The sequence below is a fragment of the Salminus brasiliensis genome, chromosome 1 (assembly GCF_030463535.1).
Source record: "Salminus brasiliensis chromosome 1, fSalBra1.hap2, whole genome shotgun sequence".
NCBI classification, from domain to species: Eukaryota; Metazoa; Chordata; class Actinopteri; order Characiformes; family Bryconidae; genus Salminus; species Salminus brasiliensis.
This window is the reverse complement of record NC_132878.1, coordinates 5,410,633-5,436,187: the sequence shown is the minus strand read 5'-3', so window position 1 is coordinate 5,436,187 and position 25,555 is coordinate 5,410,633. Positions and strand designations below refer to the sequence as shown.

The window sequence follows — 25,555 nt, the reverse complement described above, 5'->3', positions numbered from 1 at the left end:
TTTGAAGTTAAAATTGGCCCTTTAATGCATCCTGTACATAAAAGGAAATGTTTATTTGATTTAAGTGGACATATTATGATTTGTATACTGAGTATCTTTCTGTATTTTGTATTGTTTCAGTTTCACACCTTTTTTGCATTAAATTCTGTCCAAATACATCACACGCCTGTTCCTTGGAGGAAGTGATGCAAAAGGGAGTTTAGCTGGCTGTGAATCCCAGTATAGGACACGGGGTCACATTGGGTGCAACAGTACAGTGCTGTATTCAATACTTTTGGCATGAGTTGGGCAATTGGGGATGATGGTGTGGGGTGGGGTGGTGATCATCCGACATCCTGACCTCACAAACGCTCTTGTTGCTGAATGCAAATTTAACATCCTCACAGCAATGCTCCTCCAAAATCTAGCAGAAAGCCTTCTTCCATGGATGGTAGAGACAGTTACTCCAACAAAAGCAGGATCAACTAATTTTTAATACCTTTGATTTCAGGAGAAAAAAATGAATGAGCAGATGTCCTGATACTTTTGTCCTCATATACATATATGCAAATTGTACAGGAGAGGCAAAAGACATTATAAACTTTAAATGAAAGTCAAAGTAAAAAAGACCTTTTTGGAATATTACACTTCTAATATTAATGTAAATGTAGAATATTAGATTTATAATATTAATATTAATCTAAATATATATCCAAGTAATTTTCATTGGTCCACTTATTACAATTTTTTGCATGATCTGAGAGGCAGTTGATGAAATCATTTTGGGAAATGTCAAAGACACTCCATATCAGATGTCATGTCTTTATAAGAATGCTGAAAAATACAGAGATCATTTGGAGGGCCGAAGCTGCCGTCATATCAACGGTTCCATCCCTTTTCCAGTTATTTATTATTAATTACACATATATTATAAGAAAATTTTTTTCTTTTATTTATGATTAATTTTATTATACAATGATCTGAACTAAACTTTAATTCATGTTTACAGACAGAATCCTTCAGTGTCAGAACCCACACAAACAAGTCTATTAGCCATTACTGACCACCTAGCCTAATGCTAACTGGTGGGGTATGAGCCCTGTAGCTCCAGAGAGAACACAAAAAGGGAGAATTTCAGGAATCTGCTGGGGGGAGGTGTGTATGTGTGTCACTCACCGGTTTCCTGATCACACAGCTGCTCGCAGGGTTCGGTGGTGCGCTGGCCGCAGTAATCTCTGACCCACTGCGAGGAGGAGTTGGACTGGTAGAAGAGGGTCAGCTTGGCAGGGTTCAACCAGTTTGAGACATCCAGAAAACTGCCCATACTGACCACGAAGCTGCTGCCTAAACACACACACACACATAAAATGTATTTTGATATTTATATAGATACTAATAACACTCCTACAGAAAGTGGTGGTGGTGGTTCTCCATCACTATGTTCTTCATTAGAACATCTCCTTTCAAAGTTCTTCTCATGGAGTCTAGTATTATTTAGAGTTCTCCTCAGATCAACACCTGGTTTGGTGGTAAATCAGGGCTTAATGATGGTAAATCAGGTGAGCTGCTGCTGCTGCTGATGGAGTTGAACACATCCTCCATGCTGTGCTGGCTGGACTGGACTGGGGGCGTCCAGGAGAACCCTGGAGGAACTGAGCTCTGTTCTTCAGACTAGCTCACCACAAGATCTCACTACTTTCTTTCTTCAGAATGAGAAGCTCTTGTTTCTCCTTTTTACTGGATTTATCTTCACCTGCTTTATCTGTTCTGATGAGATCTGGAGCTTCTACTGTAGAAACTCTCTGGCAGCTGATTTTTTTAAATTGTGTCCAAATAGAATTGCTCCAGAATGGCTTGGAACAGAATCTTGTCACAGTGACTTCCATTGAAACATTGGCCACAGTGGTATATGCGTATATACTGTAAGCATAGAGCTACGAGAGTTATGTAGGTACAGCACACACATAACATACTACAACAGGCTTTGGACAGCACTTACATGCCAGCCATAGTAATAAGCTTCGGGTTTGAGAGATTAACTCTTATCCTGAACCAAAATGGATTTCCGATGGAAATCTGACCCCACTGACTATGTAATTTAGACTGGGCTTTATCTACATCCAGCAAACTGCCCTCCACTGACCTTGCGCTTAGCTAACTGTCCTTCCAATATGTCTCTTTCATTTTCCGATTCGGCAATACAGACTAATTAATAGCATTGATTGCATATCCTGATGGGAGCAAAGGTGGGGAAATGCTTTGACCACTTTGCATTACAGCTTATCTTCAATAAAGTCGCTTGTGTTTATCTCTGACCAAGACCGAAAAAACTGCCCTTCTGCCATCCTCTATATCCTCTTCCCTCTCAAAGTGCTGGGAACTGTGTGGAAAATGAAATCCTCCTTCCATCAGCACTTCACCAAAGACAGCTGACGGAGCGAGGTGACGAAAGGTGACGTCTTTATGAATTCCCCTAAAAATCCAATTTAACAGCTTCTCTCCTTAATCCAGACGTAGACGATCAGCCTAGATAAAGGAAGCTAACCCATAGTAATTAGCATAGCACCTAAATCATGGCACCTTTGCCCTCAAACCATGTGGATTTGCTCAGTAATCTCTAATAGACTTAATTATGGGGTTTCCTTCACAATAATCTATAACTGTATAACTGTAATCTATAATCATGGACTAAATACTAAACTGGCTAACACTCTACATTCTCTCCTCTCAGAACTAACTCTCTCTCTTTTTACCTTCTCTGAGTAAATGGCCACCCAGCCTGACCTGCTGGAAGATTGCCCGCTGAGGTCCCCTCTACCTGCGACAGACCAGCTGCCACCTACCAGTCCGACCATCAGACCCTCCACACACCACCACCCATACCAGACCAGCGGCTCACCCTCCTACCACTGCTACCTGTTTAATGACCATGTTCAAACCTAAATGGACTCGTAACTATCTGCCACTATTAATAATATTACCACTATTAACTATCTGCTGTATCTGGTTTGGTAATTTTTATCAATAATTAATAAATACTTCTGATCAGAGGAGGATGGGTCGGGTTCCCCTTGTGAGTCTTGGTTCCTCCCAAGGTTTCTTCCTCCAGCTCTGAGGGAGGTTCTCCTTGCCACTGTGGCCGTTGGGGTCTGCTCACTGGGGGTCTTGGATCCTTCATGTCTTCTTACGTTATTTCTTTTTTGTCTCTGTCTTTTATTAATTACTAATTATGTAAAGCTGCTTTGTGACGACAACAGTTGTAAAAAATGCCATACAAATAAATTTGACTTGACTGGACTGTAGCAACCAACTGCCTTAACAGCATATGGTATGTTTTCCCCTGGATAACCAGCTTTTCAACCACCATCCAAGACCCTGCTTCAACCAACCTGACCAAGTCTGTCAGTCAGTAAGACCAAGTTTGTTAACAAGCATGACCAGCTTTACCAACCTAGTCAACCGATATGACCAGCCTGGTCAAGAGTTAACCACCAGTATAGGACATATTTGTGCCTTGATGACCAGTTAACCAGTTCCACCAGCCGGCCTTTCAGTATAGGACACCTCAACAACGTCCACCTTACATCTTGGGAGCACAAACTCACCAGACAGTTCTGGGAGAGCAGAGCAGAGCCATCTTTCAGACTTTCGGCTTTGGAGTCGGCATTTCCGAATGTGGAAAAAAACTGATTGGAACATCTGTAGGGTCGGGCATTTCTCTGGTCACCGGCCAACCGTGCCAACTGCTAAGAGAATCGCCATTGCTGTATACAAGCTGGACATTTGTGCAGGGTAGAGGGCAGATTTGAGGGCAGTGAGGGAACCTGAGGCATACCAGAGGAACCAAGCAGGCCTTTTTAATGGGACACTTCAACCAGACATGAAAACACTGTATGTTCAAAAGTTTGTGGATGCCCCTTTTAATGATTGCATTCAGCTCCTTTGAGTTGCACCACAGCATCACAGTATATTTCATCCCACTGTGTACCTGTACAGAGCTGAAATGACAGTAAAAGCCACTTGACTTGACTTACATTGACTTGACTTGACATGGAAGGGCACCATAAGGGAAGCTGCTGCTGCCCAACAAAGGCATGAATGAATTTATTTAGAAGTAAAAGCTAACAGATGTCTTATAAACCGCCATATCATAAGGTTTTACTACATCCTTCACTTTCGGCAGTGCTTCCAGACGAACCGCTCGCCGCAGCTGCTTTTATCCTTCACATGTCCTCATGCAAAGCCAGCGCTGTTTTCCAAGCTCAATATAAAAAGGTCACGAGCGGTAGGGCAGCTTTATAATGTGTTCTACAAACAGGCTGCGGTTTAACATCCATCATTTTCCCTTTTCTTCAGGCGTGCTGCACTCACCTATGGCCTGACAGCTCCGGCACTCCAATCCAGCCACCCTTAACCTCCCATAAGACCCACCGCTTGATGAAGTCGACCCTTGCGCATGTGCGCTTGTGTGTGTGTGCGTGAAATAGGTTTGCAGAGGTGTTCTGGCACACTTTTGGGGACCCTTAGAAGCTCTCTAAATGCTGCCTGAGAGGCAGGGTGAAGAGCTTTCCTCCTCCATCTGTTCCTGAGGCTGCTCAGGAGAGACGCTGGAAGAGAGGAGGCTGGCAGGAGGCTCCCTCGTGCTGTTAGCGGCGAAAAAACAGCCATATGTCCTTAAAGGGCCCTTCTCTGACAATTTTCTTCTAGTTGATGATGTTCCTTGAAGTCCGTGTACAGTATTTGCGCGGTTGTCCTCTGAAATATCAGTCTAATTCGTTTAACATGACCGTCATTTATCTCAACATCCCTGGGACACTCTGACCGGGCTCTCTGACGGCCTATCTTGTAGGAGGTAGGGGGAGGAAATTGCTAAGTAGCTAATGTCTCATTGGGCAGCATCTTCCACGGCTGACCTTGGAAACATCATTACACCTCGATGACCAGCAGCTTGGAGGACAAGAAAAAGGGAGGCATTCCAAACGGGAAGGTAACCAAAAATGGGGACTAGATTAGCCAGATTAGGAAGTTCCCCTGAAGGTTCCTCAAATTGAAGAACCTCCAAAAGTTCCTCAAGGATCTGATACTTGTGCAGGAGTGAGCTCTCTCCAGAGGGGTAGATGGCGCTGTCTCCTCTAATCACTCTTAAGCGATGTTGGTTGGCACAGGCGTCTGTTAGCTGGTGTGGTGGAGCTGGGGACCTAGCGCTTTCCTCCGCACATCGATAGAGGCATAGATTCAGGAAATTCTGGGGGGAGTTGCGAACGGGTGGGTATATGTTCCCACGAAAAAGGGAAAAACTTTCGTAAAATAAATAAATAATTAATTATAAAAACTCTTATTTCAGAAAAATGGGATGCTCCCTTTAAGAACAGCACAGCCTTCTCTCTTTTCCCTCAGATCTGTTTTGACTCTTAATTTTGTCACGTTGTCAGAGTACTTTCGAAAAATGACTGAGCTCCGAGTTGCGGCAGTTTTACTGGACTGGATATCGTGACTTTAATGGATGGCAACGACAGCTTCTCCTGCATCTCACTTAACAGCTCGACAGATGGAGGAGACGACCCCGAACCGTCACCAGAGAATACGCATCCGTCGGCGCCGCGCTCTCTGGAGCGAGGACGTGCTTGGAAAAGTTGTCGCGCATCCTTTAGAGTTTCCAAAGAGCGGCGTTTTAAAGACGACTAAATCAGGACATTGCAGAGTGTATACAACTCCACTGCGTATCAAAGGTTCGAGGGCACCGTTTGTTAGACATTAGAGAAGGCTAATAAATAATATAATAATAAAACCAATCTGTTAAGCATCTTTTTTATATTTATATGTATATATATGTAAATATTTATAGGCGGAATATACGTATAGACCTGTCAGAGTCGTCAGACACACTCTGATATTGCTCAACATTCTCTGCCCTCTAAAAATAATCCTCTCAGAACTAACTCTCTCTCTTTTTACCTTCTCCGAGTAAATGGCCACCCAGCCTGACCTGCTGGAAGATTGCCCGCTGAGGTCCCCTCTACCTGCGTCAAACCAGCAGCCACCTACCAGTCCGACCATCAGACCCCCCACCCACCACCACCCATAGCAGACCAGCGGCACATCCTCCTACCATGCTACCTGTTTAATGACCATGTTATCACCTAAATGGACTCTTAACTATCTGCCACTATTAATATCAATATTACCACTATTAACTATCTGCTGTATCTGGTTTGGTCATTTTTTATCAATAATTAATTAATAAACAGTTCTGATCAGAGGAGGATGGGTCGGGTCCCAATGTTTCTTCCTCCAGCTCTGAGGGAGTTTGCTGTTGGGGCTCACTGGGGGTCTTGGATCCTTCATATCTTCTTACGTTATTTCTTTTCTGTCTCTGTCTTTTACTAATTACTAATTATGTAAAGCTGCTTTGTGACGACAAGAGTTGTAAAAAGCTATACAAATAAATCTGACTTGACTTGATATAGATATATCTATATCATATTACACAAGGATATCATATAGATTATTTATATATGAAAACAGGTCTCAAAGCCTTTAGGCCTTTAGGCAAAAAGGAAGTGCTGCACCGTCACTGGTGTGAGGCTCGATGGCAGTGAATCCTTTAATTAGATCTTTTAAGTCAAACAGAGGAGAACAACATCTGATCTCACTGTGATCTTTAGTCTGACACCCTCTTAATCACACCAAGTGATTCCAACGTGATTTCACACAGAAACATCCTATATGTTGATTCTTTCACTCTTAAAATAACCGTCTAATTGTGGCGCTGTTAAGCTACGGCACATTCCGGGCTGGTACACGACCCCTTTAGTCTGACTGACGGGCAAAACTTTCTGCGACACAGCTGTATTTATTGGGAAACATGGCCAACCTTTTAGCAGACTGGCTTCATCCAGCCATATATGATAAGTATGATAAAAAAAATACATCTCTAATCTGATATTTATGCATATATGGCCACATTTCAGATTTCCTTATGTGTGAATACAGTATTTGATACGTCATAAACCCATACTGACCTTCCTTGAGGATTTCAGTTTGAACTTAACATGCTAAACAAGTCACAGTACATTGCAGCCAATCAGAACAGAGCTCATTTCCATTCGTCAACCTTAAAGGCCCGGTTGAAAGTGAAGTGTTTAGGTAGTTAAAACAACATAACTGTCATAAGCAGACTTCGGAGGAAAGGATGACATATGAGAAAAATGTAGAAGATGGCTGCCTTAAAATACTGCGAACCAAGCCATGCATGCCTGGAGCATTTTTCTCCTGACAGCACAGTAAGTGAAGTGGACACTGCTTCTCACCGTCGGCGATAAAATGCTCGGGGACGTGGAGGGTGACTTTAACGGTGAGCGGGCAGGTGGTCTGCGAGCCGTAAACTACAGCCAACACACACGTGCTGATGGTGATGAGCGTCAGAGTGGCCTTACTCATCGGGCTCTGTGGACAGCCTGTGGATAAGAGAGAGAGAGAGAGAGAGAGAGAGAGAGAGAGGTAAGTACATATGCACATATGAAGAGTAAACATTGTCCTCTATAGCCATCTATGTTTGCTACTCAGTGGGAAAGAGTGTATAGACTCAGTGTGTTTGCTGTGTGGGCACCACTTTACTATATATATATATATATATAAAGGGCTTATGAAGGGTTTAAAATGTCATTGCTGTCTTGCAAAAACCTCATATCTCCAAAATGTGACCTTCCCGTCATTTTGGAGCATTTCTATTGGTCCATTCAGAATGATTTTTGACACATTGTAAATATGCACACACAAGTATACTTTACAATACTTACTATATATTATAATTAACATTTACTTCCTACTACCCCTATTCCACATAGCTATGAAAAATATGTATCTCCAAAATGAAAAAAAAAAACTTCTTAACTTTGATGGGAAGTCCATGTAATAAGATTAAAGATTTTATACCATGTCATTTAGAGCTTTTTTTATTGGTCACAGAAGCAGCTACAGAGTTAAAACCATGGATAAAACTAAAAAATGGAAAAAAATGGAGATACATGTTTTTCATTGGACAGCAGCAATAAACAGTTATGTTTACTTATTTTACTTTATATAGTAAAGCACACTGTTATATGTGCATATATATATATAGTGGCTGGCTGGAGGACTTCCAGTAGGCCTAAGTTGTAAGACCGTGGCAGTGTGTGTGTGTGAGGGTGTAAATACCTCTTAATCCATGCAGCTACAGTTTGTTAATGTACATTAATACACACACATCTACTCACTTAGCCCAAGGCCAATAACTAGCCTTAATGGCCTATATGACCAAATCATCTCAGTTCAGTTTAACCTACAACTTAGGCCTACAGAAACCCCCACAGCTATGACATTTGTTGTTGAGGCTGAACCCCAGGCCATGCTGCTTCGCCATCAGCATCCGGAGCCTGAGAGAGCACAACTGCACATGCTTTCTCTGGGTGGGTACATGGTGCTTTCTCCCCTCATCACTTCCACAGTGACGATGCACTGGTGGAAATTCAAAAAGAGGCGGGGGCTTACTTCACATGTATCAGAGGGTGCATAGTAAGTGAAGGGGAGTCCTAGAGAGCGTGGGGGTAATTGATTCAGCCAATTCCAAAAATTTATTATAATAACAATAAAAGTAGTCCCTAAAGATTAATCGTCATCAGAAGACGCACCCCTGAGTAGACGGACCTTCAATAGAGGCCAATCCGAGTGCAGTCTTACCCACAGGTGAAGGATTAGTAGCATAATTACTTTAGGGTCACTATGGCAGTGATAGACTCCATACAGCCAAATCCCATCTCAACCAACACTACTCCCAATAATTAGACCTGCACGAACAGTTTCAGTCACTGAGAAAGCCTCCAAAGCTCGCTAACATACCTCCTGCCATAATATTGTGAACATACACTAAAGGCCACTTTATTGGAAACAGATCCACCTTGCTGGAGTACAGTTTGAGGCTGTGCCAGCACGTCCTGTCTGTACTAGCATACAGAAATCTGATATTTGGGTATGTACATTATATAGACAAAAGTATTGGGACACCTGCTCATTCATTGTTTCTTCTGGAATCAAGTATATCTCTGCTGTCCAGGGAAGGCCTTCTACTAGCTTTTGGAGGAGCACTGCTGTGAGGATTTGACTGCATTCAGTGACAATGTTAGTGAGAGAATACAGTATATCCCATATCCATATATATATATATATATATTAGAAATGCCCTGTATATCTTCCATTTCATAACAATAAAAGTAGTCCCTAAAGATTAATCATCATCAGGAGATGCACCCCTTAGTAGACAGACCTTCAACAGAGACCAACCCGAGTACAGTCTTACCCACAGCTGAAGGATTAGTAGCATAATTACACCACATTACTGAAATCTGATTTTACCAATTGAAACAACAGGTGAACTGTAGCCTACTTATAGCGCAGCAGTGTACATTATTACAGTAGCACACACTCTCTCTCTCTCTCTCACATACACACTACAGTGGCACCGGTCCATGCTACATCTTCAAACAGAGTGTAGTGTGCAGGTTTCTGCAGAAGACAGCATGGTTATGAAGTCAATAATAAAGCTCCCTGCAGAGCGAGTGCGTATTTAGGCCTCTATCGGAAAGCAGCGAGGCGGCTGTCTGATTTATGTAGAGTACAAATAATAGCTTAGAGTCCAGCTGGGCCGATCCATCTGCGAGATGGAGGTTAAGCTAAAACGGCCTGACTTCCTTCCCTGCTATATCTTCACCTGGAATGAAAAATGGCCCTGGCTGTGGCAGCCTTCTGACTGAAGAAGAGGGCACTTTAGCACAGCTTTGGGGTGAAAGGCGGAGAAAAAATGGTTCTTTTGCTCAAAACAACCAGAGTTTATCCAACTACTCAGGATCCGAACTCTGCATTCGTACAGATTACTCTGCTGAAGATCAGCCTTACTTCTGCAGATATCATCACTACCTTCATTTCCAGCATTTCGAAGTTTCAATTATTGCTGCAAAGTCCAGAGTATTTATAGGTTGGTATGAATTATTCCTCGGTCAGAGCTCACTGAAGGACGAGGGGAAACTGTGTGGAAACTGTAGGTTCTAATTTTTCTATCCAATTCAAACGCAGACTGAAGACCCACCTCTTCCGAGAGTACTTGGACGATTAGAGTACTATGGTCACCTTATTGTCTTGTGTTTAGTAATGTCTAAGCTTGGAGGTATCTTTTGAATTATTGGTCTATTTAAACTAGCTGAGGTTATTCTTTGTAAGCTTTGTAAGTCGCTCTGGAGAAGAGCGCCTGCTAAATGCCTTAAATGTAAATGTTCTATCCAGAACATGAGTGTTTGTGAGGTCTGAACTTGATGTGAGGCTGTCATGGGTTCAGTCTTAATAAAAACGTTGTTTTCATTTCCCTGCAGTTTTATCATTCGTGACATTGAAACATAATACATTAAAATGGCTTCTTTCTTTTTGATGTTTGATTCTGAATGAGAATTTAATGTAAATGCAAATATTTATGCATAAATTTGTATTACTAGTGCAATCTCTCTATATGTTTAAAAAATAATTAATAATAATAATTATAAATTAATTAATACATAGAATATATAGACTAAAATATAGAAAGAATATAATATAATTTATCTAAAATATTTTTTTCATTCTTTCTTTGTATCCGTCTTTTTTTCCTATGCTTTTCTTTCTATTTTATGGCTTTTATTCTTCCTCTCTTTTTATTATTATTATTATTTCTCCCTTTCCCGACTTTCTATCATTCAGGTGTTTCTTTTTTTTCCTTCTTTTATTCAGAATAAGAGCGTTTCCCACATTTGCAGGTACTCAGCAGTATCTCCATGCGATCTGTTCATCCAGTCTGAAAAACAAGATCTCGTCCAATTAGTGGTATATGAGTGAGTGCACACCTAGAAATTTCTTTGGACGAAGGTATTTTGTACGTATTTTCCAATTTCACAAGATGCTTCCGTCCACAGCGTTCTGCTGCTCTCTGATATGGAGCTTCTAAAATAAGGAGTAATGGATGGAAACGGTAAAACCTCATTGTAATAAGGCTCAGTTTAATGTTAGGGATCGGCTAAATTTAGGTTAGGCTTATGTTAGGGTTAGCTCTAAGGTAAGGGTCAGGTAAATTTAAGTTAGGTTAAGTTAGGTTAAGTGAAAATGTAGTAGATTAAGTTTAGGGGTAGGGTAAGGGTTAGATTAAGGGTTAGATTAAATTTAGGTTAGGTTAGGTTTAGATTATGATTAGAGTTAGGGTTAAGGTTAAGGTAAGGGTCAGGTTAAATTTAGGTTGAGAGTATGGTTAGGGTTAGATCAAATTTAGGTAAAGTAAAAATGTAGTAGATTAAGTTTAGGTTGAATTTAGGTTAGGTGTAGTTTATATTTTGGTTAAGGTTATGGTTAGGGTTAAGGTATAGATTAGTTTAAATTTGGGTTTAGATTATGGTTAGGATGTAGTAGATTACGTTTAGGGGTAGGGTAAGGGTTAGATTAAGGGTGAGGTTAAATTTAGGTTAGATTATGGTTAGGATTAGGTGTAATACGTTACATTTGGGTTAGTTTGAGGAGTAGGTTAGATTAGGTTAAGTTTAGGCTAGGTTTAGGTTAGGGCTAGGGCTAAGTTAAGGGTTAGATTAAAATTAGGTAAGGTTACAATGTAGTAGATTAAGTTTAGGGTAAGAGTTAGATTAAGGATGAGGATAAACTTAGGTTTATGGTTGGAATTAGGTTTAGATGAAGTAGGTTATGTTTGGGTTAGGTTGATGAGTAGGTTAGGTTAAGGTTAGAATTAGGTTACTTACTGCCCAGATCAGCAGCTTTACACTATTAAACTGTGAGTATTTTCATGTGTGACATTAAATATATGTGTCTCGTGTTTGGAAATGGTCAGTTTCCTTATTATACACCTGGTCTTTCTTTCAGTTTGTCACGTTTGCAGGTACTCAGCAGTCCCTCCATGCAATCTGTTTATCCGGTCCGAAAAAGGCTGCCGGCTGGTGCTGAATTTAAAAGATGAAACACGACTCCATACTGATCTGGAGGCTATTTTCAGAGGAGGTAAAAAAAATTATAAAAAAAAAAAAGACGGACACCAGCTAATTAGACTATAAGCAGATGGAAGAGCAGCTAATTTACATTCAGATACAAACTAAGCTTTGTTTTAAGAAGTGATTAATGCAACAGTGTTCCGCATGCAAAGTGGGACGAACAGGAAAACAGAAAAAAGTGCTGCTACCATCTGCAGGAAGTAGAATTCCCCTATGCACAAGCTGCTAGTTTGGTGTCTGGCAGAAGCAAAATCAGCCATATCCACACTAACACTAGCAGTGTTTTACATTGTGTGAAAGGTTTATGAGGAACGGACCTCAATGGACGTCAATGGAAAAAGACTGTGGGCCCTATCTTAAACCCTGCCAACAATCTATCTTCACGCTGAAACAGCAGCGCTGCTTGTGAATATATCTACGCTGATGGACGCGGTGGTCTCAAAATCAGGGGTTTTCAGGTCAGTTTCTGGAGTATTGCTTGGCGTATCTTGGCAACGGAAAACACAGGAGTAGCTCCACTGACTGAAAACAGCCTAGACAGACGTTCGTCAACAGTCAGGCCTTTGTTGCTATCTCGGCAGTGAATTGTCAACACAGGCGCGTGCAGCCCGACACTTGTACACCCCCCCATGCTTTACACCACTGAAATAGCAACGCTCCAGGGTCAGACTGACCGCACCTGGCTCTTAAAGGGAGCGGCGAGAGACACACTGATTGGTTTATTACTGCTCATTACGCCCCCAAAAAAAAACACACCCATGATTCATTAAGAGACTCAGTACATGACTTTTGTGCGTTTCAAGCCGAGTGTGGTGAACTTTTCCCGTCGTTGCTATAGCAAAGACACACAGACACGCCCCCTAAATCAAGCTGCATGGTGCACAGTTGACAGATCGCATCCTTCCAAGTCATTTTGGAGAATTTCTGTTGGTTTGTTTATCATGAAATTCTGGCACAAGGTAAAGAACAATGGCCAGATTTGCATTATGGCAAAAAGTGAAAAACGGACATACAAAAATGGAGATACAAGGTTTTGGCCTGGTTGTGTTCATTCTCCTATAAAGCTCTTAACGCAACAGCGTGCTGAATATTGGAGCATTTACATTCTGGGCAGTCTTTGAAAGCCTCCGGTCCAGATTAAATTCTTTCCCCCTCACTGCTTAAAGAAGGTTGATTAACTTTAGGGTCACTAAGGCAGTGATAGACTCCATACAGCCAAATCCCATCTCAACCAACACTACTCCCAATAATTAGACCTGCACGAACAGTTTCAATCACTGAGAAAGCCTTGCTAACATACCTCCTGCCATAATATCGTGGGTATACACTAAAGGACACTTTATTGGAAACAGATCCACCTTGCTGGAGTACAGTTTGAGGCTGTGCCTGCACGTCCTGTCTGTACTAGCATACAGAAATCTGATATTTGGGTAGGTACATTATATAGACAAAAGTATCGGGACACCTGCTCATTCATTGTTTCTTCTGAAATTAAGGGTACTAACACATTTATCATCTCTGCTGTCCAGGGAAGGCCTTCTACTTGCTTTTGGAGGAGCACTGCTGTGAGGATTTTACTGCATTCAATGACAATGTTAGTGAGAGAACACAGTATATCCTATATCCATATATATATAAGAAATGCCCCGATCCGAACCAGTGGATTGGGATCTGAGCCGGTGTATATCTTCCATTTCAAGACACCATTAATGGACATCGTTATCGCCCACCTGGCTGCAGCAGCAGTGTGGACGTTCTCAGAAGGTAAATAAAGGAGTTGAGGTTCTTCTGCAGTGTGGAGCTATTGTACAGTGGAAGATATAAACAGACCATAATATCTGACCCTTTATAAAACTCACTGAAACGCTCCGTTTTACCAGCGGGAGAACCGCACTACCGCTTGCTCGCCTTTCTCTATTTCTAAACCAGCACTGAGGAACCCATTCAGAACCGAGTGGAGGCTAATGCTAAAGCTAATGCACACACACACATGCTATAGAATCCCCAATCACACACACGGCACATTCACCCACTATAAACCAGTTATACACACCAGTAGACCAACAACCACAGATACCAGTCCAGAGTGTGTACCACCACTACACACCTTACACACACACACACACAGGAAGTGATTAGACTGCAGTGTTGTGAAGGAGCTGGGAGCTGATTGGTCAGACTGGATTATAAGATATTAAACACTATAAAACAGTAATTTTAAGAAAAGTCTCGACTAAACTAAATGCTAAATGCTGATACTCCGCATTAAGAGACTCGGATCGGATTGAGAGGGCAAAATAACCTAATCAGTAAATATATATATATATATATATATATATACACACACACACACACACACATATACACACATTATATATTGTACATATACATACATTATATTGTCAAGTATGTAGCTCTCCAGTGTGTGTAAGAGAGAGAAAGAGAGCGAGAGAGAGAGAGACAGAGAGCTTCATGGTAAGAGTATTAACTTTTCACTAGACAGACAGCCAGCACACCACACACACACACACACACACACACACATATATACACACACTTTCTCACTCTCACTCTCTCGCTCTCTGGACTGTTTTCATACTTCCTCCAGAACAGATGTTTAGCAAGTGTGTGTGTGTGTGTGTGTGTGTGTGTGTGTGTGTGTGTATGTGTGTGTGCTTCCCTAAAATATATACTGTAAGAGTACTCCTTATTTCATACGACTCCCTTTCCCTTCAGGCAAAGAACCCAAAAAGCACTTTTCCCACCAGCACTCAGGTCAGCTGCACTCAGCAGGTCCGAGGTGGGTCAGGCGAAGGAAGGAGACACCTGCAATATAAGAAGATGATCTGGCCGCTAATGGCCACCGTATGCAATCTGATCCTACACCTCTGATCCGATCACCATCTAAAACACTGAGAGACGTAATGCACTGAACCGAGATTCAGGTGTGTTCATCACTTCCGTGTGAACATGACAGCACACCAACACTGCTAAATGCAAGTGAACCAGGAGACAGATCATCTGTGTTAATAAGCTAGGCGGTATTTCCCAATCCGTGTGGAAATGAGGCGTCTGTTAGGCCCTTAAACAGCCTATGTCCCGCCGGCGGGCCGGAAAAGGCATTCATTCTATATAACACTACATGTCCAAATATTTATGGCCACCCTTTCTAATGAATGCATTCAGCTACTTTCAGTTGCATCCATTGCTGACACATATGTGCAAACACACACACACACACTCATTGCTTGTCTAGTCCCTGTACAGAAAGAAGTCTCACCAATAGAATAGGACTCCCTGGAGCAGATAAACATCGTGAACCATGCTGCCTGATGCCAGGCGTGGGCTATAGAGGGGTATAAAGCCCGCCTGCAACATTGAGCTGTGGAGCAGTGGAAGAACTGTGTTCCCTGGAATGACGGTGGTGCTCCATCTAACACTTCTGAGATGAGTCAGGTAGTTAGGGATGATGAGGTTGGGTGGAGATCATCATTCAACATCCTGACCTCACCAACACTAATTGCTCTTGTCACTGGATGCAATCAGATCCTCACAGCAATGCTCCAGAAAGCCTTCTTCCCTAACCAGACAGTCACTCCAACAAAAGCAGGATCGACTCTTTTGTTTAATATCTGTGATGTCAGAAGCAAGATTGAACGAGCAGGTGTCCAAATACTTTTGTCCAAATGGTGTATTTTGAAAGTTTCAGGCAAGGAACTGCATTAATAGATCATGTAATGTATGTATGTGTATTATGCATGCAAAACAGCTACCGTTAAACAAATAAACATCCAAATAAACAAATAAATAAAGAAATATTCTACTTATCTGATCATATGATATGGATAAGAAGCATTTTTTAAAGCCGCAGCGCTTGCGGTGGGCTCACATATCATGCTAGAGTGGATTTCACACTGGACTTTCATCTCAGAAATTATATAAGACAAACATTTGCATGGATTTAACATCAAATGCAGCTTTCCTTTCTGTACACGTGTCATTTTCCTGTCTGCTTCACTCCTCCGTCTGTAACTCAGTCTTCAAAAGCTGCTCTCAGGCCTGACAGCAGACAGCAGAGCATGTGAGGGTTTTTTCTTATTATCTCTCTTATTCTTTTTTTTTCTCTCTTTCTCTTTTTATTTTTGGCCGTTTTAGCAGCAGCAGTCGCACATCAGTGCACCAGAGAGAGAGAGACAGAGAGAGAGAGGTGAAAGCTACCTCTCAATCGCGAACTGGGGAGGAAAAAAAGGCATTCGAGACACTTAAAGCGTTAAGAGGGCGAGCGGGAACGCAGACGAGTGCGACGTTACAGCATCAGACGTGTCCGATATAAGCACCTATCTGTTCTATAGAGTGGCTGTTGTGAAGCTGGGCGAGCTTTAAAGCACACTGGCAAAAATCGCATTCAGTCCAATGAGCGAATAATAAACTGTCACAAATATATATATATATATATATATATATATATATATATATATATATATATATATATATACCACATTGACAAAAGTATGTGGACAGCTGACAATTCAATATTTCTTCTTAAATCAAAGGTCTAAAATAAAAAACTTTTTTGGAGTAACTGCCTCTATAAAGCTTAATAAATAAAAAGGAATAAAGCGTTCTACTAGTTTTTTTTATATATTTTTCTTTTTGCATTGCAGTGAGGATTTGATTGCACCCAGCGATAAGAATATTAGTGAGGTCAGCACCATCCATCATTCCAGGGAACAGTTCTACTACTGCTCCATAGGGTTGAATCAAGGGTTAGGTTAAGGTTTGGATTAGGGTTTAGGGTTGAATAAGATTAAGGTTAAGGGTTGGTTTAGGGTTGAATAAGATTAAGGTTAAGGTTTGGTTTAAAGTTTAGGGTTGAATAAAATTAAGGTTAAGGTTTGGTTTAGGGTTGGATCAGGGGTAAGGTTAGGGTTAGGTTTAGGGTTGAATAAGATTAAGGTTAAGGTTTGGTTTAAAGTTTAGGGTTGAATAAGATTAAGGTTAAGGTTTGGTTTAGGGTTGAATTAAGGGTAAGGTTAGGGTTAGGTTTAAGGTTGAATAAGATTAAGGTTAATGTTTGGTTTAGGGTTTAGGGTTGAATAAGATTAAGGCTGCTTAGGAACTTTATACCCCTCTAGCCCACCTGGCTTATCCTATTCTATTGGCGAGACTTCCCTACAAGGACTAAACAAGCTGTGTGTGTGCATTTGCACATCTGTGTCAGCAAAGTAGCTGAATGCATACATTAGAACACACAGAAACATTCCTTTGTAATTCTGCTTAATGTCAATGTGACAGGACATGAGATCTGAATCCTACTGGACTTAGATTCAGGGAAAGTGAAGAACACCGAAGAGCTCATTGTCGTGTTCATGAAACCTAAAACCTGAAACCATCATGCTGACAGAAGATAAGCTGTGGTCAGGGTCAGCAGCATTACTCAAATAGTCTGTGGCATTCAAGTGATGACTGACTGGTGTTAACATCCCCACACCATTACACCACCGCCAGCCTGGACTGTTGACACAAGACAGATTGGTTCATTGGATTCATGCTGTTGGTGCCAAATTCTGACCCTACCATCTGTAGGGTTTTTGAGCCTCAGCAGAAAACCAGATTCATCAGACCAGGCTAAGTTGGTCTGTTGTAGATACCTTGTAGATGCCCAACTCACATTTAACTGATATTACTCTTGAATCAACCCTAAATCCTAACCCTAACCCTAACCTTACCCTTGAATCAACCCTAAATCCTAAACCTACCCTTAAACCTAACCTTACCATTGAATCAACCCTAAATCCTAAACCTACCCCTAAAACCTAACCTTACCCTTGAATCAACCCTAAATCCTAAACCTACCCTTAAACCTAACCTTACCATTGAATCAACCCTAAATCTTTAACCTACCCCTAAAACCTAACCTTACCCTTGAATCAACCCGAAATCCTAAACCTATCCCTAAAACCTAACCTTACCCTTGAAACAACCCTAAATCCTAAACCTAACCCTAATCTCAACCTTACCCTTGAATCAACCCTAAATCCTAAACCTACACCTAAAACCTAACCTTACCCTTGAGTCAACCCTAAATCCTAAACCTACCCCTAAAACCTAACCTTACCCTTGAATCAACCCTAAATCCTAAACCTAACCCTAATCTCAACCTTACCCTTGAATCAACCCTAAATCCTAAACCTAACCTACCCCTATCCCCTAACATTACGTTTAGAGTGAGGATTTAGGGTTGATTCAAGGGCAAGATTAAGATTAGGATTTAGGATTGAATTAAGGGTAAGATTAAAATTAGGGTTAAGGATAGAATTTAGTATTTAGGGTTAAATCAATTGCAAGGTTATGGTTTGGGTTATGATTTGGGGTTGATCTGAGGGTAAGGTAAAGGTTAAGGTTAGGGTTAGGATTTAGGGTTTAGAATTTAGGGTTAAATTAATGGTAATGTTAGGGTTGGGTTTAGGTGCAGCGTTACATGTAATAGACAGTTCAGTTGCATTTAACACAGATTCAGTTGAAAGTTAGTTGAATCTTAGTTGAGGAGCTAAGAGGCTTCTACAACGGACCATCCATGCAAAGTGATAGCAATGTGAACAATACCTGAAGCTGCTGACCTGTAAATGCATGATTTACTGCACCCTGCTGACACACAATTGGCTGGTTACATAATTGCAAGTATTTAAAGTATGAGTAAGTGTACTTCCTAATAAATTGTAGATGTCTTGGACTTTTGCACACATACGATATGCTACTTTCATTCCAGTCTATTCAATTATATATTGTAGAAACTACAGAGAAAAATGATTCCCCTGACCAGGCATGCATGAATCAAATTATTCACCAGAAATAAATCAAAAATCCATTTTAGAGATATTAAATCCCCTGCACTCTGAGGTCAGGCAAGTTCACCAAAAAAAGAAGCCAAGTGCCAGATTAGAAACAGCACCAAATGAGACAACTGCAGTTCTGAAGTCTATTTTCTGATGCAGATCAGCTCAATTATAACAGGGTGAACTCGTGCAGCTGTGTATGCGCCCTCAGCCAAACCTTTTCCAACAAGAGTCATTAGCTTTAAACTACTTTCTCAACAGCGACTTCACGACCACACTCTCACAGCAGTGGTAACTACAGCTCCATTTACTCAGTGATGTGCACTTAACCCCTACAGGACCAGAGCCGACTACGTAATGAGGTAGGCCTGCCGCTGATTTACGTTCTGGACTGAAACACTGGGCTGTGTACTTCTGATGTTTGCTTAGATGATGATGGCAGATATGTGGCAAAATAAATAAAGGTCTGCTGGCTTTTTATATACATACACACCAGTCAGCTGTGACATTAATTACATACGTTTACATGCACTTAATAATCTGATCATAATTCTGTAGATTTCTGTAGTTATCTGGTTATTCAAGTGGTCCTGTAACATTTACATTACATTTAAGGCATTTAGCAGACGCTCTTCTCCAGAGCGACTTACAAAAGTACATTGCTCTTTACCCAAGAAAAACCTCAGCTAGTTTGAAAAGACTAATAATTCAAAGATCCTCTAAGATCCTCTAGACTCTACTAAACACAAGTCAGTAAGGAGACCATAATACTCTACTCTTCACCCAAGTCCTCTCAAAAGAGGAGGCTCTTCAGTCTGGGTTTGAAGACAGAGAGCGTTGGACTCTGCCGTTCGGACACCCAGGGAAAGTTCGTTCCACCACTTCGGTGCAGGACAGAAAAAAGTCTGGACGCTCGTCTTCCGTGGATCTTAAAGGATGGCGGGTCGAGCCGAGCCGTACTTGAAGCTGGAAGGGCTCTTGGTACAGATCGGGGTTTTGACCATTGTCATCAAGTACAGAGGGGCTGTCTGGTCCAGTCTTGGCTTTGTAGACCAGAGTCAGGGGTTTGAATCTGATGACCTGGTGGGCAGCAGCTACAGGAAGCCAGTGAAGAGAGAACGCAGCAGAGGAGAAGCTGAACATGACTGAATTTAAACAGCATAGTCTAGGCCTAGAATTCTGATTAAGGCCTAAATATCTGATTAAGAAACCCGGATTTTAGCTCAGTATTCAAAGTTGTCTGATTACAGAGAGCCCCTAGCTTGTCCTTAGTCCTAGTGAATTGAGGGGGGCAAAATTAGAAAGAAATTGGGTAAAAAAGATTCCACTTCACACCCAAATCCATATGTACCGGAACAGCAGGCCCATGTTTATATAAAGCCGTGGCATGAAGTTTGCAGTCTGTATCACATGATCCTCTGAGATTATTGGCTGGTTGCAAAGTAGAAATCCGATTATTGCCTGACATGCATGTAAACCCAGAGTTTTACCATTATCTGATTACCCAAGTGCATGTAAACAGATTGAATGGATTACTGACAAAATCAGATTTTTTTGCAGTTATTAGATTTCTAGATGCATGTAAACACACTCATTGGCTATCTGGTTACAGTGGCACCCCTTAAGGGGTGGATATATTAGGCAGAAAGTGAAAAGTTGGTGTTAAACGCAAGTAAAGATTCTGAGCCACTTTCACTAATGGCTAGACGACTGGAGGGTCTGAACGTCTCCAGAACATCCGGTAGGTCTTGTGGGGAGTTCCCAGGTATGCAGTGGTCAGTACTTACCAAAAGTGCCCCAAGGAAGGACAACCGGTGGAACTATGACAGGGTCATGGGTGCATAGGTCTCATTGATGCTCATACCAGATAGCACAGTATTGTTGAGTCCATGCCTCGACAGGCCTACACATTATTACGCAGGTGGTTTTAATGTCTGAATGGCTGATCGGTGCATATAGGGAACCAAACCCTTTCCATTGTTCCCTGCAACACATTTGTTGCCCTGCTTTTTTGTACTGCTGTTCATGTCCAAATTTTTCCACATCCACTTTAGGCTACATTGATCAGCCAAGCACTTCACCTCCACATTCATACTGCCTCAACGATTTTGTTAATCAGGTAATTTCAGTGTATTTTGGTGCTTCAGCTCTTAGACTGCTTTACTATTGCTTAAACGTCTCAACCTTTGAACAATTTAAACATTTTATTTTTAGACAGAACGAATTGAAGAAAAGTTAAGGTTAGGATTTAGGGTTGATTCAAGGGTAAGATTAAGCTTAAGGTTAGGATTTAGGGTTGAATCAAGGGTAAGATTAAGCTTAAGGTTAGGATTTAGGATTGAATCAAGGGCAAGATTAAGATTAGGGTTAGAATTTAGGGTTGAATCAAGGGTAAGATTAAGATTAGGATTAAGGTTAGAATTTAGGGTTGAATCAAGGGTAAGATTAAGGTTAAGGTTAGGATTTAGGGTTGAATCAAGGGCAAGATTAAGCTTAAGGTTAGGATTTAGGGTTGAATCAAGGGCAAGATTAAGGTTAAGGTTAGGATTTAGGGTTAAAGCAAGGGTAAGATTAAGATTAGGATTAAGGTTAGAATTTAGGGTTGAATCAAGGGTAAGATTAAGCTTAAGGTTAGGATTTAAGGTTAAATCAAGGGCAAGATTAAGGTTAAGGTTAGGATTTAGGGTTAAAGCAAGGGTAAGATTAAGATTAGGATTAAGGTTAGAATTTAGGGTTGAATCAAGGGTAAGATTAAGGTTAAGGTTAGGATTTAGGGTTGAATCAAGGACAAGATTAAGCTTAAGGTTAGGATTTAGGGTTGAATCAAGGGCAAGATTAAGATTAGGGTTAGAATTTAGGGTTGAAAAAAGGGTAATATTAAGATTAGGGTGAAGGTTAGAATTTAGGGTTGAATCAAGGGTAAGATTAAGGTTAAGGTTAGGATTTAGGGTTAAAGCAAGGGTAAGATTAAGATTAGGATTAAGGTTAGAATTTAGGGTTGAATCAAGGGTAAGATTAAGCTTAAGGTTAGGATTTAAGGTTAAATCAAGGGCAAGATTAAGGTTAAGGTTAGGATTTAGGGTTAAAGCAAGGGTAAGATTAAGATTAGGATTAAGGTTAGAATTTAGGGTTGAATCAAGGGTAAGATTAAGGTTAAGGTTAGGATTTAGGGTTGAATCAAGGGCAAGATTAAGCTTAAGGTTAGGATTTAGGGTTGAATCAAGGGCAAGATTAAGATTAGGGTTAGAATTTAGGGATGAATCAAGGGTAAGATTAAGATTAGGATTAAGGTTAGAATTTAGGGTTGAATCAAGGGTAAGATTAAGCTTAAGGTTAGGATTTAAGGTTAAATCAAGGGCAAGATTAAGGTTAGGATTTAGGGTTAAAGCAAGGGTAAGATTAAGATTAGGATTAAGGTTAGAATTTAGGGTTGAATCAAGGGTAAGATTAAGGTTAAGGTTAGGATTTAGGGTTGAATCAAGGGCAAGATTAAGCTTAAGGTTAGGATTTAGGGTTGAATCAAGGGCAAGATTAAGATTAGGGTTAGAATTTAGGGTTGAAAAAAGGGTAAGATTAAGATTAGGGTGAAGGTTAGAATTTAGGGTTGAATCAAGGGTAAGATTAAGGTTAAGGTTAGGATTTAGGGTTGAATCAAGGGCAAGATTAAGGTTAAGGTTAGGATTTAGGGTTGAATCAAGGGCAAGAATAAGCTTAAGGTTAGGATTTAGGGTTGAATCAAGGGCAAGATTAAGCTTAAGGTTAGGATTTAGGATTGAATCAAGGGCAAGATTAAGGTTAAGGTTAGGATTTAGGGTTAAAGCAAGGGTAAGATTAAGGTTAAGGTTAGAATTTAGGGTTGAATCAAGGGTGAGATCAAGGTTAAGGTTAGTATTTAGGGTTAAATCAATGATAAGGTTATGGTTTGGGTTATGATTTAGGGTTGATTCAATTGTAAGGTTAAGGTTAAGGTTAGGGTTAGGTTTAGGTGCAGAGTTGCATTTAACACAGATTCAGTTCAATTCAAACGAATCGCAGAAAAGAATCAGTTCATATGCTGACAGAGACTGGATACACTAAGAAGTTCTACTGCAGTTCTAGACGTTGTCCAGTACCAGAGGGTTTGGGGCTCAAGCTGTATTTTTCTTGGCTAATTTCACTTATATTTGAGTCTCTATTCTGTATCAGTACGTACAATAAATTGGAGGCATACTCAAAGTAAAATAGATAGACCTTACCATTTTTACAAAGTTCTGTTTAGCAAGTTTGGACCAAGTTTATTGCATAAGTTAAGGTGTGAGGAAACTCAGAGAATTTCAGCTTCAGCCAAGTTCTCCTTTGACCCCCTCCGATAAGTGGAGCTAGAACTGAGAGACATGACCGAGTTGAAAGCAGGAGACTTTGTCTTGAAGAAGGAAGATGAAATTTATAGGGTGTTAGACTGGAAGCAGCAGGGGTTTATCCATACACAGGGTTCTTTTAGCTGTCAGGGTTCTAAATAGAACCCTTTCATTTACTGAAAGATCCTGTGAAGAACTTGCATGTATGTTTCTTTAAAAGTACACTTTAGCTTGATAATGGTCCTACTCCACTCTGCTCACCTCTGGCTTTGTGCTTTTGTGCTTAATTTGTTCTTTCTCGAGGTGACCACTGTGTTAATTTAGGGCTAATCGCTTCACCAAAAGGGTCACAATGTCCCTGCAGCCAGGATAATTATCCGTATCCTACAAACGTATTTCTGCAGCCCAGTAACTCCGAAAATAACAACCCGAACAAGCCGACAAGGGGAAAGCAGAGAGGGAGGGGTAAAAAAAAAAGATTTGCCCATTATTATCTGTGCTGCATTGTTTTCAAAGAGAAAAGGCCCTGGAGAGAGAGATGTGCCTCTGGCCGAGAGAACGAGAGGAGAAATCGGTCCCACGGAGGCCGAGGCCTTAGTCAACATAAGCTAAGCAAAACTGACAACATAAAGAAGCTCGATGGGTGGAACAGCAGAGCTAAAGACATTGAGGACAAAGGCAGGCCAGACGCAATTCGCCAGCATAAACAATCTCATCTCCACACTTGTGGGCTCTCAGGCTCCACGCTTGAGGAAAACTGGAAGTGTGGAAATGCGGGAAACCACCATCAGAGAGCAAAATGAAGTGGAGATGGGTTCTTGAGAGGTATGCTTGCTTTGGGCAAAACTAGCCTTATCGGGTCAGAGCAGTTTTGTTGGCACAAGATTTCACAACTGACAACATAAAGGACCTAGATGGGTGGAGCAGCAGATCTGAAAATACAGAGAGGACATGCTCCATGCCTGGAAGTATAGAGGGATGGGAAACCACCATTAGAAGTAACATTTAAGTGCATATGTGTTCTCAAGAGGTACTCTTGCTATGGGCAGAGCTTCCAATCAATAGATGTTGATTGGAAGCCCAACCAGAACCCAAGGCTCATTGATTCAATCCACAGAGACTCTATCTTGCACCTTACAGGACTTAAAGAATCTGCTGCTAATGTCTTGATGCCACATAGACTGGCAAAAATGTTTGTGGACACCCCTTCTAATGAATGCAGTCAGCTACTTTAAATTACACCCATTGCTGACCCACAGCTTGTCTAGTTCATGTAGAGAAGTACTTCCAAAAGCACCTTACAGGACCAACGTCTTGATACAGCAGAACACAATACAATCAGGCTAACCTCAACATCAGGTAAACCACCATCAGAGACCAAATCGAAGTGGAGATGGGTTCACTTTGGGAAAAGACGACCCTGAACCCAAGGCTCTCTGACGCCATGAAGGTCCCACCTCATACCTTTCAGGGTTGAAGGATCTTTTGTTAATGTCTTGGTGCTAGATACTACAAGAGGTCTGGCGGAATAAACAATCTCATCTCCACACTTGTGGACTTCAGAAAGACTAGAGGCTTGAATGGACAGGAAGCCACCATCAGAAAGCAAAACGAAGTGGAGATGGATTCTCAAGAGACATGCTCGCTTTGGGCACAGCTTCCAATCAATGCAAGTTGACTGGAAACCCACCGAGAACCCAAAGCTCATTAATGCGACACATGGAGGCCCCAAATCACAACTTCCAGGACTTACTGGATCTACTGCCAATGTCTTAGTGTCATATACCACAGCAGGACACATTGAGAGTTCTTGTAGGTTCAACGTCTCAAATGGTCAGAGCTGATTTGGTGTCGGGAGGTCAGACACAGATCATCAGCATAAACCCAAATCTCATCTTCATAACTCTATGTCTGAAAAAATGGAAGTGCGGAAGGATGGGAAGCCGTCATCAGGGAGCAAAATGAAGTGGAGATGCATTCTCAAGCTTCTGGCAGAGCTTCCAAACAATGGAAGTTCAATGGAAGCCCACCCAGAATGACAGTGTTCGTGATGCTATGGCAAGGCACAGTGCATTTCCTCAACCCTTCAACCAATCAAGAGTAATGATCAATGCTTGTGTCCAAGAAAAATTAGTGAATGCAACCAACCAATCACAAACCAAACAATAATTAAAAAACAATCTACATGCATGCAGAATCACACATTTGCGTAGCTGGGAGTCATCTGATTGACAGCTGTCATCAATCACCCGTTAAATATTCTGCATTAATATTTCTCTCAACCCTACACCAATAAATCATTCTTTTTGTGGCCACCGTTGCGCAACAACTGAGCTCTGTTTCTGTAGGGTTGAAC

General features: G+C 41.2%; 1 protein-coding gene across 3 annotated transcripts in view; it reads right to left on the bottom strand.

Annotated features, from left to right (window-relative positions):
• The window catches only part of LOC140573633 (astrotactin-2-like), a 789,110-nt gene that overhangs the window by 309,423 nt on the left and 454,132 nt on the right, over positions 1-25,555 (bottom strand). For all 3 annotated transcript variants that reach the window (XM_072693130.1, XM_072693216.1, XM_072693294.1), the window contains 2 exons: positions 7,290-7,436; positions 1,156-1,323 (listed from right to left, as the gene is read on the bottom strand). In XM_072693130.1, coding sequence (XP_072549231.1) covers positions 1,156-1,323; positions 7,290-7,436 — 315 coding nt within the window. The remainder of the gene's footprint in view (positions 1-1,155; positions 1,324-7,289; positions 7,437-25,555) is intronic.